Source organism: Triticum urartu, chromosome 6 (assembly GCF_003073215.2).
Source record: "Triticum urartu cultivar G1812 chromosome 6, Tu2.1, whole genome shotgun sequence".
Taxonomy (NCBI): Eukaryota; Viridiplantae; Streptophyta; class Magnoliopsida; order Poales; family Poaceae; genus Triticum; species Triticum urartu.
In genome coordinates this window covers 567,724,217-567,739,792 of record NC_053027.1, presented here as the reverse complement: position 1 = coordinate 567,739,792, position 15,576 = coordinate 567,724,217, and the positions used below count along the sequence as shown (strand labels likewise).

Genomic DNA, 15,576 nt, shown 5'->3' with positions numbered 1-15,576 from the left:
TTAGTAGCTAGATGGCTTCTTCTCTCTTTTTGGATCTCAATACAAAGTTCTCCCCCTCTCTTGTGGAGATCTATTCGATGTAATCTTTTTTTTGCGGTGTGTTTGTTGAGACCGATGAATTGTGGGTTTATGATCAAGTCTATCTATGAATAGTATTTGAATCTTCTCTAAATTCTTTTATGTATGATTGGTTATCTTTGCAAGTCTCTTCAAATTATCCGTTTGGTTTGGCCAACTAGATTGGTAGTTCTTGCCATGGAAGAAGTGCTTAGCTTTGGGTTCGATCTTGCGGTGTCCTTTCCCAGTGACAGAAGGGGCAATAAGGCACGTATTGCATCGTTGCCATCGAGGATAACAAGATGGGGTTTATTTCATATTGCATGAATTTATCTCTCTACATCATGTCATCTTGCTTAAGGCGTTACTCTGTTTTTCACTTAATACTCTAGATGCATGCTGGATAGCGGTCGATGAGTGGAGTAATAGTAGTAGATGCAGAATCGTTTTGGTCTACTTGTCACGGACATGATGCCTATATACATGATCATGCCTAGATATTCTCATAACTATGCTCAATTTTGTCAATTGCTCAAAAGTAATTTGTTCATCCACCGTAGAATACTTATGCTCTTGAGAGAAGTCACTAGTGAAACATATGGCCTCGGGTCTATTCTCATCGTATCAATCTCCATCACTTTAATCTTGCTTTGCTTTTTTACTTTGCCTTTACTTTTTACTTTGCATCTTTATACCAAAAATACCAAAAATATTATATCTATCAGATCTCACTCTCGTAAGTGACCTTGAAGGGATTGACAACCCCTAATCGTGTTGATTGCGAGTAGCTATCATTTTGTGCAGGTACGAGGGACTTCAGCGTGGCCTTCTACTGGATTCATATCTTGGTTCTCAAAAACTGAGGGAAATACTTACGCTACTTTGCTGCATCATCTCTTCCTCTTCGGGGAAAACCAATGCAAGCTCAAGAGGTAGCAGTCACGTCACTTGGCAATTCCACCAAACACAAGCCGCCCGGTCTTCGACTCTGAGGGTCTATCCATCTTCGACTCGCTAGCTAGGATTCCGCATACATAAAATGGCACGATCGTCGCGGTAATTTTGAAAATTTTCATACGAAAACGACTCGAAACGCAGCAGATGCCTGCCTCATCCGTTATCCCTAACCCCGTCGTCCCTCTCGTCTAGGCGTCGTCTGGTCGGCGAGCCTCTTTTGTATTCTTCATTTTGCTGTTTGAGCACTGCTAGGCGGACGACTGATTTAGACGACCAGCGCACGACGATGAATCCCAGCCATGGGATCGCGTCCAGAACTCACACTCTATCCGCTAGATTTTTTATTGTGTATAGATCGGTCACAGGCTGTCGTGTGTGGAGCAATTCCGTTGCTGTTTAGGCGATTTGGTTTTCCTCGTGACAGGTACTAGCCGCCACGAGTACGTGTACGTGTACGTGTGCAGTCGCATCGCTGTCCTCTGCAGCACTAGCCGCCACGAGACGGGATTGATTGACTATTTTTGCTCTCTTCCCCACCGCCCAAAATGAAAAACTGAAAAATGTTCTCTTCCACTGCTGCTTAGCATCCACACCGGCCGTTAAGGCCTTCTTTGATTCATAGGATAAAAATGTTATAGGAATAGGAAGATTATAGGAAGTGAGATGACATATATCTCAACTCCTATAGAGAAAGAGATGTCATTTGATGCATATGATAAGAATTTTTTTCATTGAGTCTTAACTAATGTTTATTTTCCTTCAAAATGTGAAGGATTGATTCCTATCCTACATATGAATAGGAATCCATTCCTACAAACCAAAGGGCTTCAAAGAAAAATTTCCTATGCAAATCCTATCCTATAGGAATCCTATGAGATTCCTACAAACCAAAGGAGGCCTAATTAGTTACTTCGGGCCGGTCAGCCAAATATGTAATCAACTTCTTCTGCTACTACTCCTTCCGTTCTTAAATATTTGTCTTTCCAGATATTTCAACAAATGACTGCATACGCAACAAAATGAGTGAATCTACACACTAAAATATATCTATATATATATATCCGTATATGGTAGTCCATTTAAAATCTCTAAAAAGGCAAATACTCCCTCCATCTAAAAATATTTGTCATCAAAATGGACAAAAAGAGGTGTATCTAGAACTAAAATACATCTAGATACATCTCCTTTTATTTATTTTGATAAAAAGTATTTCCGGACGAAGGAAGTATCTAGGAACGAATGGAGGGAGCAGTAGCAAATTTCCTGACCCAACTGAACCGGGCAGCTCTGGATATTATCTCGTCGTTGACTAGGTATAGAAACACTCACCGTGCAATTGCAGTGCAGTCAAGTGGTAAAACTCCAATCCCCGACCAACATGGATGCATCTCCAACTAAAGGGGCATGAGTTGTTTGGCTGACTGTGGGCTGGCGGACATGGGGTTCTCGGGATATCCTTTCACTTGGGATAATAAGAGGCAAGCGGAGGAGAACATCCAAGTTAGGCTAGATCGGGCTACGTGCTCGGCCTCTTTTATGCAGATGTTCCCAGCATCGAAGGTGCAGCACATCTTAACAGAAGAGTCAGATCATCAGGCGCTTTTGGTGCGGGTTGCATCGACACTGGTCGACCAAACTGCGAAGGCGCCGAGGCATTTTATGTATGAGGCGGCATGGGCTAAGCATGCGGACTACGAAGCCATGGTGACCAATGCATGGGAAGCGGCACATGCAGCCAATCACATGCCGCCCGGAGCTGGGGCTGCATGCAAGCAACTTGACTTGATGGCCAAGGCGATGCAGACCTGGAGCAGGGAGGTTTTTGGGTCCATCAAAAAGTAGATTGGGCACCTCAAATGGCAGTTAAAAGACGCGAAGGAACGGGCGTTAAGATCGGGGTATAAGCAGGAGATTAAAGACATAGAAAATCAGCTGCATGATTTGTATGAGAGGGAGGAGATTTACTATAAACAGAGATCAAGAGTGGATTGGCTGCAATATGGGGATCAAAATACTCAATATTTTCAGAACAGAGCTTCGCATCGGAAGAGAAAAAATACTGTCAAGGCGTTGCGAAGGGATGATGTGGGTATGAGAGCGATGGCTGCAAATTTTTACTAGGTGTTGTTTACCTCAGAGGGGTCGCAGGACGGAGGTAGGATACTACAACACATTGATAGAACAGTGACGGATGAGATGAACGAGAAGTTGTCAGCTCCTTTCACGGATGCGGAGATTGAGAAAGCGCTGTTTCAAATGGGACCAACGAAAGCTCCGGGGCCAGACGGTTTTCCGGCGATGTTTTACCAACGACACTGGTCGTTGTTAAAAGAGGAGGTGTGTGCTGCTATTAAGGATTTTTTGGCGGGAAGGACGACACCGGAAGGATTTAACGATACAGTTATCGTGATGATCCCGAAGGTGGCCTCACCGGAGATTCTCACTCAGTTCCGACCGATTAGTCTGTGCAACGTTTTGTACAAGATTGCATCAAAAACTTTGGCAAACCGACTTAAGGTGGTGCTTCCGATGTTGATTGCGGAGGAGCAGAGCGCTTTCGTCCCAGGGAGATTAATCACGGATAATGTTTTGGTGGCGTATGAGTGTGTTCATGCAATCAGGAAGAGGAAGAGGAGGAAACTCCTATGTGCGATTAAGCTGGATATGATGAAGGCCTATGACAGGGTGGAGTGGAACTTTTTAGACCAAGTGATGAAGAAGTATGGATTCTCTTCTCACTAGAGAGAGATGATCATGAGGTGTGTTAGGACAGCCAGGTTTTCGGTAAAGTTAAATGGTGGCTTTTCACATTGTTTTCTCCCGTCTCGGGGCCTCCGGCAGGGGGACCCGTTGTCACCATATCTGTTTCTATTCTGTGTGGAGGGATTCTCAGCTTTGTTGAAGCATGCACAAGAGGAGAAGTGGATCAAGGGTGTATCATTCGGGAGCTCTGGCCCCATGGTCACTCATTTGCTTTTTGCTGACGATAGTATTGTTTTCTTGGAAGGGTCGCAAGACAATTTTCAGTGTCTTCGTACAATCTTGCAGGATTATGAGGTGGCCTCAGGACAGCGAGTAAACCTGGACAAATCGGCTATATTCTTTCGAAATGGCTGTGAGGAGGAGGAGAAGGGGGTTCTTAAGCAAGCTATAGGCATTACCTCGGAGGCTCTTAGTGAGCGATACTTAGGCCTACCAACAGTGGTTGGAAAATCTAAGGACGGAGCTTTCAAATATGTAAAGGAAAGTGCAAAAGGGAAAGTTTCCAGTTGGAAGGGGCAGGGTCTATCCAAGATGGCCAGAGAGGTGTTGATTAAATCAGGGCTACAGTCTACTCCTACTTTCACTATGAGCTGCTTTCAACTCACCAAAAAAATGTGCGGGAATCTGTCATCTATCTCTTCAAACTTCTGGTGGGGTGAAGCTAATGGTGAAAAAAGAGTACACTGGATAGCTTGGGATAAAATGTGTTCGAGGAAGCAAGAAGGAGGACTTGGCTTTAGGGACATGGAAGTTTTCAACCAAGCACTGCTTGCTAAGCAAGCTTGGAGACTGTTGCAGGAGCAAAACTCGTTGTGTGCGCGAGTGCTCAAAGCAAGGTACTACCCAGACAGTTCCATCCTCAATGCAACCTGTCCGGATGGGGGTTCTTTCACGTTCATGAGTATCATTCACGGTCGGGAACTACTAAGGGAGGGGCTGATTTGGCGTATTGGAGATGGATCCAGAGTTCATATTCATCACGATAATTGGATTCCGCGTAATGGCAGCCTGAAGCCACTGGGCCAGGTGTTTATCTCGGGTGTCACTAGAGTTGGCGATCTACTTGATGAAACCAACACTGGTTGGGACAGAGAGAAGGTGCAGAATATGTTTCCCCCCGGCGAAGCATGTGATATCATGCAAATTACTGTGGGGGGCCGGGGGTGGAGGACTATATCGCATGGAACTACACAAAAGATGGTGTGTTCTCAGTGAGGTCGGCATACCACCTCGGTATGACGCAGAAACGAGCAAAGACAGGGAACCCAGGGTCGTCATCTTCGGTCGCCAACCATAAAGCATGGACGAACTTGTGGGACACTGTGGCGCCGGGAAGAATGAAAGTTCACACATGGCGCCTGATCCGGAACGGACTAGCAGTGGGATCCGAGCTTCATAGGCGCAAGATCAAAGCTGGGGTGTTTTGTGTAGCATGTGGTAGGGAGGAGACCAACTTACATAGGTTCTGGCGCTGTCCTCACTCGGCAAAGTTCTGGCAGATGGTGTGCTCGGAATTGGGAGTACCGGCGGCGATCCCGCCGGCGTCAGTTTGCTCCCAGAGTGCGCTAACTCAATGGCTCATGGATTGGTTTGCAGATGCTTCGGATGATCAACGAGCTATTATGGTGCAGGGATTATATGCGCTGTGGATGGCAAGGAATAACACGCGTGAAGGGACGAGAATTGAGGAGCCGGGTGACATGGCTATAATGGTTAGGAGGCTAATGGAGGAGTGGCAACAGGTCAATGGAAAGGAAAGCAAGGCTCCCCGTGCCCCACTGATTCAAAACTGGAGTGTTCCGGATGAAGGGTGGAATAAAGCGAACGTAGATGGTGCAACTGCTGCAGGAGGAAAGGGGGGCGGGGGGTGGTCTTCAGAAATGCGGACGGAGCGTTCATAGCAGCAAAATGCAGATGCTTCCCTATTGGTGGTGATCCAGCTCTGGTGGAGCTTCAGGCGTGTAAGAGGGCGGTGCAATTGGCGGGGGATTTAAATCTGGCTAAAGTACATCTCGAGCTAGACTGCCAAGCAGTGGTTCGTAAGTTACAAAGCAAAGAAGCTGATCTATCTTCTCTGGGACCAATGATCAAGGATGTGAAAAACATGCTGGAGCAACGGGAGTGGAAGGTATCTTGGGTTCGGAGGTCGGCGAATGGAGCCGCACATAAACTAGCAAAGAAGGGGCTAGATAATAATTTGAATAAGGTCTGGGTGGGTGATCCCCCAGAGTGTATTTTGAGGATTTTGTCGGCAGAAATCCCTGCCTTGCATGATTAAATAAAGACTGTTTAGATTTCAAAAAAAAAACTAAAGGGGCATGAGTAATTAATTAAGCCTCAAGTGTACACAGGGCATTCCTTGCTTGCATGTTAGTCTAGCTAGTGTCTCTGCTGCCAATAGAACTACTACCGGCAATTTTCAGAAAATTTTAGGGGAAAATGAGTTTTTTTTTAAAGATCCAGCATAATACTGGCTTTTCATTGATAAGCAGAAAGCAATGGAGAAAATACAAAGGGGGAGGTGAGGGTCCTAGGACCAGTTTGGTTACAACACTATGAACCTCGGGAAAACTTCTGTTCTAAATTTTCATGGTGGATCCCAAAAGGGTCTCTCCAAATGAATTGCTCCCGCTTGTCGCCAAAGCTCAATGGAATGCTCAACGTCCTTGGTGATGTCTTACGCTGAAGGTGTCTTTTCCTTGAACACACATCGATTCTTCTCTTGCCAAATTTCCCAGCATGTTAACAGCATGGTGGCATTGCTGACCCTTCGTTGTGCTGGCCGGGTGCTTCCCGCCATCCGTTGGAGTGTGGCGATGGGGCTTTCTTCTTGCACCTGTTGTCGTGGGTGTAACTGCTGACACCCTCGTCTTGCGGCTACCTTTTCCCACACCTCACGGGCTAGTGGGAAGCTCCAGGAGAGGTGGTGACTTGTCTCCAGGTTGCGAACACATAGCGGGCAGAAATAGTTGTTCGGCCAGCCGCGCCTTTGTAGCCTATCACAAGTCCAGAGACGGTTTTGCAGGAGGAGCCAGGTGAAGATCTTAATGCATCCAGGCACCTTTGCCTCCCAGATCAAATTTTGCCAATCGGCTTGTACTCTGCTCTGGAATTGCACGGCGTAAGCCGAGCTTGCTGAGTATTGTCCTCTAGCCTCTAAATTCCACCTAATTTGATCACTGCTCCCCTCCGTTAGCACGGTCGGCGCGATCTTGCGATGCAGCCTGACGAAATCCGGTAGTAGTGGTTGTAAGTTGCCGTGCCGCATGGAAAACGAGTTAAAACGTACTCCTAATATGCTTGACTTATCCCTAATATGTACACTTTCGTCTAGACTTGGTCTGGTCGTCGAGTTATTTTTCTCTTCACTTTTGCTGTTTGGCAAATTGGTTTGGTTTGTGACAGCCTGACAGGCAGGCAGTAGGATCGACGCTAACACGTGTACGTTCTGCAGTCGCGTCGCTGTCCCATGCGGCAGCGCTAGCCGCCACCCAGGAGGCCACGAGATTGGTTCTCTTCCTCACGCCAAAATGAAAACTGAAGAATGTTCTCATCCGCTTATCATTCACACCGTGCGTTCATTAGTTAACTTGGGGTCAACCAAACTGTCCACTTCTCCTTCTCCTACTCGACCGGGCTGCTCTCCGTTGACTAGGGTACATAGACACCCACCGTACGTGCAAGTGAAAATGCAGTCAAGTGGTAAAACTCCAAACCACCCGACCAACATGCATGGATGCATCTCGAACCAACTAAGGCTGATGTTAATTAAGGGACATGATTGATTAATTAGGCATCAAGTTGCACACTTGCATAGTTGCACACATGCTATTGTCTCTCCAAATCGAACTAACTATATATTTTTTTTCTGGAGCAAGTGCAATGCAGTCAAGTGTACATATTAGGGATAAGTCAAGTGGTAAAACTCCAAACCACCCGACCAACATGGATGCTTCTCGAACCAACTAGGCTGCAGTTAAGGGACATGAGTGATTAATTAGGCATCAAGTTGCACACTTGTTGCATTGTCCTCGATCTGAACAAAAAAGGAAATCTTATGCATTACTCTAGCTAGCTATTGTCTCTGCAAATCGAACTAACTACAGTAACCCAACTCGATGCTATGGACAGTCACTAAAATTTTCACTTCTCCGGAAGTATGTTTCTAAGCTCGAGCTCACATGAGCTTGTAAAAATCTGATTTTTTTAAGCAAACATTACAAAAGTTTTAATTACTTGCAAAGTTTCGTCACTGGATGATCATGGAAGACGTGACAAAAAAACATATCTATGCTTCAAAATTCCTTTGAAAACAACATTTTTGGAGCATGAATTTTTACTTTTGTCATGTCTTCAACGAATGTCATCTGATTGATTAATTAGGTATAAAGGAACACAATTTTTTTTAATTTGTTTTGACTGTTCGTCCAAGCTTGAATGAGCTTGAGCTGAGTTTAACCGCGTCCTCATTTCTCCCTCTATTTATCATTTTGGTTGGTACACACCATCATATATAAAAAATAACGATACAAAAGGATCGGCCCGTCCGTTGTCATGCATGTCATTTATCCCTCCCTTTTCCTCGTCGCTCCTACTTTTTCCTCGCACCTTAAATGTGCGTCGAGATCAATATGGTGGTCGAGCATTTCATCCCTAAGATCAGAGACGACACATTAAACAAATAGAGGGTTGCATTGTTTGGGTTTAAAATTGGACCGGGAGCCATATCCCAAGGTTCTAAATTTAGGGTTTAAATCGGACAGGTCATGGGTCACCACGCATCAAGAAATGGTATACGTTATTCCCTCCATCCCACAATATAAGGTCTTTTTTAATCTATGTCCTTATATTGTGGGACGGAGAGAGTATATTGCATATAACAAGATGAAGAAGGCCAGACGCTATTAATTATTTGCTATGCTACATTATTGCTAGTATTATACACTTGTCAGTCAACTGACGGCTGTTGATGCACACAACACTATATGTATTGCATAGAAGAACAAGAACATCAGACAGTTGAATATTTGGTACTACTCCCTCCGTTCCTAAATATTTGTTTTTCTAGAGGTTTCAAATAGTAACTACATACGGAACAAAATGAGTGAATCTACACTTTAAAATATGTCTATATACATCCGTATATAGTGACCATTTAAAAACTCTAGAAAGACAAATATTTAGGAACGGAGGGAGTACTATGTTATTGCAAGTATTATACTGTGTACACCCGTCACTCGGCTGACGGCTGTTCATGCGCACAGTATACCGTAACAAATATACCTGGTCAATGGATTGAGCCATTTTGTTTGACTCATGAGTTCAACGGTGCACGACGGCCATCAGTTGGAGCTTCAGTTTGGGCCTGCAGGAGGAACCGTAGCACTAGGATTGATTAAGCACGTGCGCTGTATTTATATATACTGTGGCGGCATGCTCACGTCGAAGACAGCAATATTATTTAACCATTTCGAGTACTCCCTCTGTCCCAAAATTATTGTCTTAGATTTGTCTAAATACGGATGTATCAAGTCACGTTTTAGTATTAGATACATCTGTATCAAGACAAATCTAAAATAAGAATTTTGAGACGGAGGGAGTAGTACTCATGATGGAATTTAATCTTGGTTGCGATTGCTGCTACTGCAAGATACCAGACGTGCAGATCGGTCGCGCGGACATATATGAAACGCGAGCGCGTGCGTACGCATGGGAACGAACGCAGTCACGTCGCTCCATTTGTTCGGTCGGTCAAACCGTGCGTGTCATATTTCCTCATGGCCTTTACCACGAAAGCCCTGGACTTGTCAAACACGATACATTAGGATGGGCACCTGCATGTACAACTCAATTCTGTACCAAAGTTAAAAAACAACCCTCAAACAAATTCTGTACCAAAGTTAATACAAAATTAGATCATTTATTTTGAAAGGGAGGGAGTACGTGTAGAACCGACCCGAATCGTACGATGGGAACGTACGGACACTGATCCACAGTGGTCGCAACGACCGAACCGTTTCGGCATGGCACCGTTGCCTTCGTCTTGGGTTCGTTCCCCGTTACATATAAACTTCGTCTTCATGCCTCTTGTCAAAAAAACTCATCTTACCTGCAAAAAACAAAAACAAAAAACGTGACCGTAAGTGTATTTTTAACAACAGACGTAGACGCACATACATACACATATACACTCATCTTTTTAAACGCACACACGCGCACCTATTAAAGAAAAAGGTTGGCGACAGATGGAGGCCTGATTTGTTCTTGTTGCGGCTAGACCTGATCCGATTCCCTAGCTGAACCGAGTCATCATCAAATAAAAAAAGGAAAAGGAGAGTTGCTGTCCATGACCGAGCATGCAGCAGAACGGAATGTTTTGCCAGGGGAGGAAAGAAGGACCGGCCACACGTGCATTATTGCTAGCTAATGTTGTGCACGCTTGTCCTAGGCTCGTAGACGAAATCAAATTTTAATTTATAAATTAGTACAGTACTGTAGTAGACAAATCCGGAAAAAGAAAAAGGGTACGTATGTGATAGACTAGGGGACACAAACATACCTACATGCCCGTGGATTGATTATTGTTTCCTTCTAATCTGGCATTTTGCGTCGTCGAATCGATTTTTCGCCGTGACAGCTGGACAAGCTTAATAGTACTACGTGTGCGTGTACGTTAGCAGTCACGTCGTTGTCCCCCGCTGCACTAGCCGCCAGCTGTCTTTCTTTCAATTCAAAGGAAAAAAATGCTCCAAAAAAAATTCAAAGGAAAAAAAATGTACTCCCTCTTTCCATCTATATAGGGCCTAATGTGTTTTTCAAGGCTAACTTTGACCAAGTGTTAAAGCAATAATATATGACATGCAAGTTACACAAAGCATACCATTAAATTCGTACGTGAAAGGAGCTTCCAATGATATAATTTCACATTATACATCTCATGTATTATTAATCTTATCAATAGTCAAAGGCGATTTTGAAAAACGCATTAGACCCTATATAGATGAAAGGAGGGACTAGCAAAATTCCTCACCCAACCCATGCTGGACAGTATCTCGTCGTTGACTAGACACAGAAACATTCACCGTACAATTGCAATGCAGTCAGGTCGTAAAACTCCAAACCGATCCAATCCAATCCCTGACAAACATGGATGCATCTCGAACCAAGTACTCTAATAAGGCTGAAGTTAAGGGGCATGAGTAATTAATTAAGCCTCAAGTTGTACACTTGTATCCAAACGCAAGATATTTTTACACCATGAGCGTTTGGTTCAACCCGGCGACGCTTGTTTTGGATCAGGGGGAGTATCAAATAAGGAATAAAATGTTTTTTTAGTCACATAAAGATAGTACCAAATTTTAAGAAAGAGCCAAGTAAGGAATCGTGTTTTCATTCAGACCACCAGTAAGTTCGGTCTAGACCATGTATCCACTTTCTCCTAACAATTTCTCGGTTCTCAGTTGGCAATCTCCTCCGGTCATCCATCCCATTGTCAGGACGCGCGACTAAAGCCAATCCGATCGAATAAAAGGCTTATGATCAAGCCTCCAGCTGCTTACATGTTTTCTTTATCTCCGAACAAAAAAGGAGCAAGAAGAGAATGTTCTCTTCTTGACACACTCCCATTGGCCCAACCACTGGTGTTGCAAAATGCAAATCGAGTTCGAGGCTGTGCCACAGTTACTCTCTCTAAGTAGCGTGGTTGTTGATCATGCCCCCCGCCATGCTCATCGGCAAACGGTCTCAAGGTGATACCTAACCCTTGATCATGCTCCTATATATTCGCCCTCATCTCGCACGCCCATATCTGGTCTCATGTGCCCCAAATCGATGATGGGAGTCATAAGATGGTGCTTGATGAAAATGCGGAATGTAGATTCGTCGCACCGGCAAATGCGAGCCCACTTTGCGAGGGACTCCATGATCTTCCAGGGTTCCATGCAAAACACCTCGACTCTGGCGGCAATTTTTGATAAATTTCATGCGAAAACGACTCGGAACATGGCTGATGCTTGACATATCCCATGCCCATCGTTACTCTCGTGTAGACATGGTTTGGTCGGCGAGTTTTTCTTCTTCTCAAATATGGTTGGCGAGTTCTTTTTTTCTTCACTACTACTGTGCTGTGTCGGCAAATTGGTTTCGTTGTGACAGCCTGACAGGTACTAGCCGCCACCCAGGAGGCCACGAGATTGGTTCTCTTCCTCACGCCAAAATGAAAACTGAAAAATGTTCTCATCCGCTTATCATTCGCACCGCGCGTTCATTACTTAACTTGGGGTCAACCAAGCTGTCCACTTCTCCTTCTCCTACTCGACCGGGCTGCTCTCCGTTGACTAGGGTACATAGACACCCACCGTACGTGCAAGTGCAAATGGATGCATCTCTAACTAACTAAGCTGAAGTTAAGGGACATGAGTGATTAATTTGGCATCAAGTTGCACACTTGCATTATTCTCGATCTGAGCACAAAAGGAAATCTTGTGCATTACTCTACCTAGCTATTGTCTCTGCAAATCAAACTCCAAACCACCCAACCAACATGCATGGATGCATCTCGAACAACTATGGATGAAGTTAAGGGACGTGAGTGATCAATTAGGCATCAAGTTGCACACTTGTTGCATTGTCCTCCATCTGAACAAAAAAGGAAATCTTATGCATTACTCCAGCTAGCAATTGCACGATCCGGGTCGTACCCAACGATCGTGAGACCCTCTTCAGCGAAGGACATCTGGCAAAAAATAAATCTCAACGCAGCCTGCCAATTAATAAGCCTCTAATTCCGGTAACAAAATCGCTAATGTCGTTCCTATTGTTGAGATTAATTGTACTAATTAAGTGGGAAATCTCCCCTCACCCAACCATCGTGCGGTTACTCCCGCAACGGACGCCTCTCTTCGATTTCCTGGAACCGACGTCCCCTTGAAGGATCATCGCGTCTCTCCGAATCGTATAAAAGGCTCGTGTAACCATCGCCAGAGACAGAGATTTGATTTCGATCCCAGATACCTATTTCAAACATCTAGCCGCCACATCTGCCAGATCCCGATCCCCTTTCTTCTCCGGCGTCCAGACTTGGTCGTCGCTGCCCCTGATGTCGCAAGCTCAAAAATGTCATGGATCCATTTTCCTACTCCGGCGTCCACTCTCGCTTGTCACCGTCGTCGGAAGCTCGCTTCGTTGCGGAAGCACCGGAGCTTTGTTCATGCTGCTCTCCCATCCATCCACAACTAGGCGTGGCAGCCATCGGTGCTCCGTCCATGGCCACCTCCTCAGCTCAGCTCCGCTGTATGTGTCCTAGTTGCACAACATTGACCTGCTGGATGAATCTTGGCAAAGTACGGTGCCGTGAGCCGGGCCGCCGACATGATAGAGTGTGCCGAGCTGGGGTACTCTGCTTGGTGTCGAGGAGCTCACTGGCGACGACGGTGGGGCATTTCATGCCAACGGCTGAAATTTGGGGGCAGTCGGGAGATTGAATCCCGTTTTGCAAATAGGAAAATGGGGAAGGAGACTGCTTTGCTTTGAGATTCGTATCTTAAAGGATTATTTTCCGTCTATGTGAATCAAACTAACCACATTTTTTTGTTTTTTAGGGGAAAATCAAACTAACTGTAGTGATCCAACTTGATGCTACGGTCACCAAAAACTTTCACTTCTCCCTCTATCATCATTTTGGCTGGTGCACACCATCATATACAAGAAGCTCTCCTCCGTCCGTTGTCGTGCATCCGATTAACCCCTCCACGTTTTCCTCGCCGCTCCTAGTTTCTCCCCACACATCCTCAGTGTGTCGTGATCAATATGGTGGTCGAGCATTTCCTCCCTATGATTATAGACGAAAAATCGAACCCTAGGTTTCTCGATGGTTATCAAATGATCGGCGATGAAGAGGAAGAAGATAAATTTATCATTTGGAGCAATGACAATATAGCGAGAAGTGAAAGGTTGCCTCCATCGTTGTCAATGCATCTAGTTAACACCTCCTCTTTTTCCTCGCCGCTCCTAGTTTCTTGCCGCACCTCCTTTGTGAGTTGAGATCAATATGGTGGTCGAGCATGTCATCCCAAAGATTAGAGATAACACATCGAACCCTAGATTTGCGACGGTTATCGAGCAACGAGCGATGAGGAGACGAAAGATAAATTTATCATTCCGACCAAATTCACCCCATTACGGATCCCTTTGACTCTAAATGTAAAACGGATAAACGGCTGAACAAGAATTTTTCATTCAGAACAATTCAAAATGCAGCGGGTGTTTGACTCGCGTTTGACCGGTCGACCAGCCGTCTTCCTCCTCTCGAGGCAACAACTCGGCGAGGTAAAGCGAGCGAGATAGCAGACGAAGAAAAAAACAACCAAAGGCGAAACCTTTATCACGCCAGCAAATTGGTCGGCAAGCAAGAAAGTCCGACGAGCTTCTTTCTCTGGTCGCCGATGGTTGGCCTCCGCAGGCATCAGATGTGCAAGACCAAGAGCGCCACGGCCACCGCCGCCGCGCCGTCGTCCATGGCCCGCTCCTCCGCCACCGCCCCGACGGCCACCGCCCACGGCCGCCGCTCGCCCCGCGCGAACACCAACGGCACCCACCCGACCTCCTACTCCACCTCCTCGGCGGCGCTCTCCACCTCCTCCTCCTCCGCGGCCTCCTCCCTGCAGGCCCTCAGGGACTCGCTCCCGGACCTGCCGCTCCTCCTCACCTTCGCCGAGCTCGCCGCCGCCACCAAGAACTTCTCCCCCGCGCACCGCCTCGCGCCGGGGTCGTCCAATTCGTTTAGATGCGAGCTCCGGGGCCACCCGGCCGCCGTCTTCCGCCGCGCGCTGCGGCGGGATCCGGCCGAGGTGTCGTCTCGGCTCGCGGTCCTCGGCCACTGCCACCACGCCGCCATCGCGCGGCTCTACGGCGCGGCCGCCTCCCCCGACGGCGCCCTCTTCCTCGCCTACGAGCTCGTCCCGGGCGCGGCGCCGCTCTCCTCGCTGCTCCGCGGCGCCAACAACCCGTCCTTCACGCCGCTCGCCTCATGGCACTCCCGGCTCCGCCTCGCCGCCGACGCCTGCGACGCGCTCAGCTACGTGCACCTCCAGGCCGGGACCGTGCACAACCGCCTCTCCTCCTCCTCCGTCCTCGTGTGCGGCCAGGGCCCGCTCCTCCGGGCCAAGCTCGCGCACTTCGGGTCCGCGGACCTCGCCGGGGAGCTCCCGGACGACGAATCCGGCGACAAGGAGGCGAGGCACCGGCGGACGGGCAGCCGCGGGAGGCGGATCGAGGGCACGCGCGGGTACATGGCGCCGGAGCTGACCGCGGGCGGGTCGCCGACGCGGCGGTCGGACGTGTTCGCGCTGGGCGTGCTGCTGCTGGAGCTGGTGTCCGGGCAGGAGCCGGTGCGGTACGAGTTCAACAAGGCGACCGGGGACTACGAGCGCACCTCGCTGATCGAGAGCGCCTCCGCCGCGTCGGCGTCCGGCGGCGGCGAGGGGATGCGGCAGTGGGTGGACCGGCGGCTCAAGGACTCGTTCCCCGTCGATGCGGCGGAGGCCCTCACCACTCTGGCGCTGCAGTGCGTGTCCAAGGACCCCGCGGCGCGGCCGGAGATGTCGTGGGTGGCCGCCAAGGTGTCCAAGCTGTTCCTGGAGGCGCAGGACTGGGCCGACAAGTTCCGCATCCCCACCGACATCTCCATCTCCATGGCTCCCAGGTGAACTCAAACTCTAGCTAACTGCCGCCGAGCGCCATCGCCGATTTAATTGCTCGCCGGAGCTGTGATTCTAGCTGTAGCTGCCGCCAGAGAATTCG

General features: G+C 47.5%; 1 protein-coding gene across 1 annotated transcript; it reads left to right on the top strand.

Moving 5' to 3' along the window:
* The first annotated feature begins 13,973 nt into the window (after positions 1-13,973).
* Positions 13,974-15,570, top strand: LOC125513086 (lysM domain receptor-like kinase 3). Its single transcript, XM_048678134.1, has one exon. The coding sequence runs from the start codon at positions 14,220-14,222 to the stop codon at positions 15,480-15,482; it is 1,263 nt and encodes a 420-aa protein (XP_048534091.1). The 5' UTR covers positions 13,974-14,219; the 3' UTR covers positions 15,483-15,570.
* Positions 15,571-15,576: the final 6 nt, after the last annotated feature.

Bases quoted from the DNA above. Each gene is read 5' to 3' on its own strand.
- LOC125513086 (XM_048678134.1), top strand. From the start codon at position 14,220: ATGGTTGGCCTCCGCAGGCATCAGATGTGCAAGACCAAGAGCGCCACG.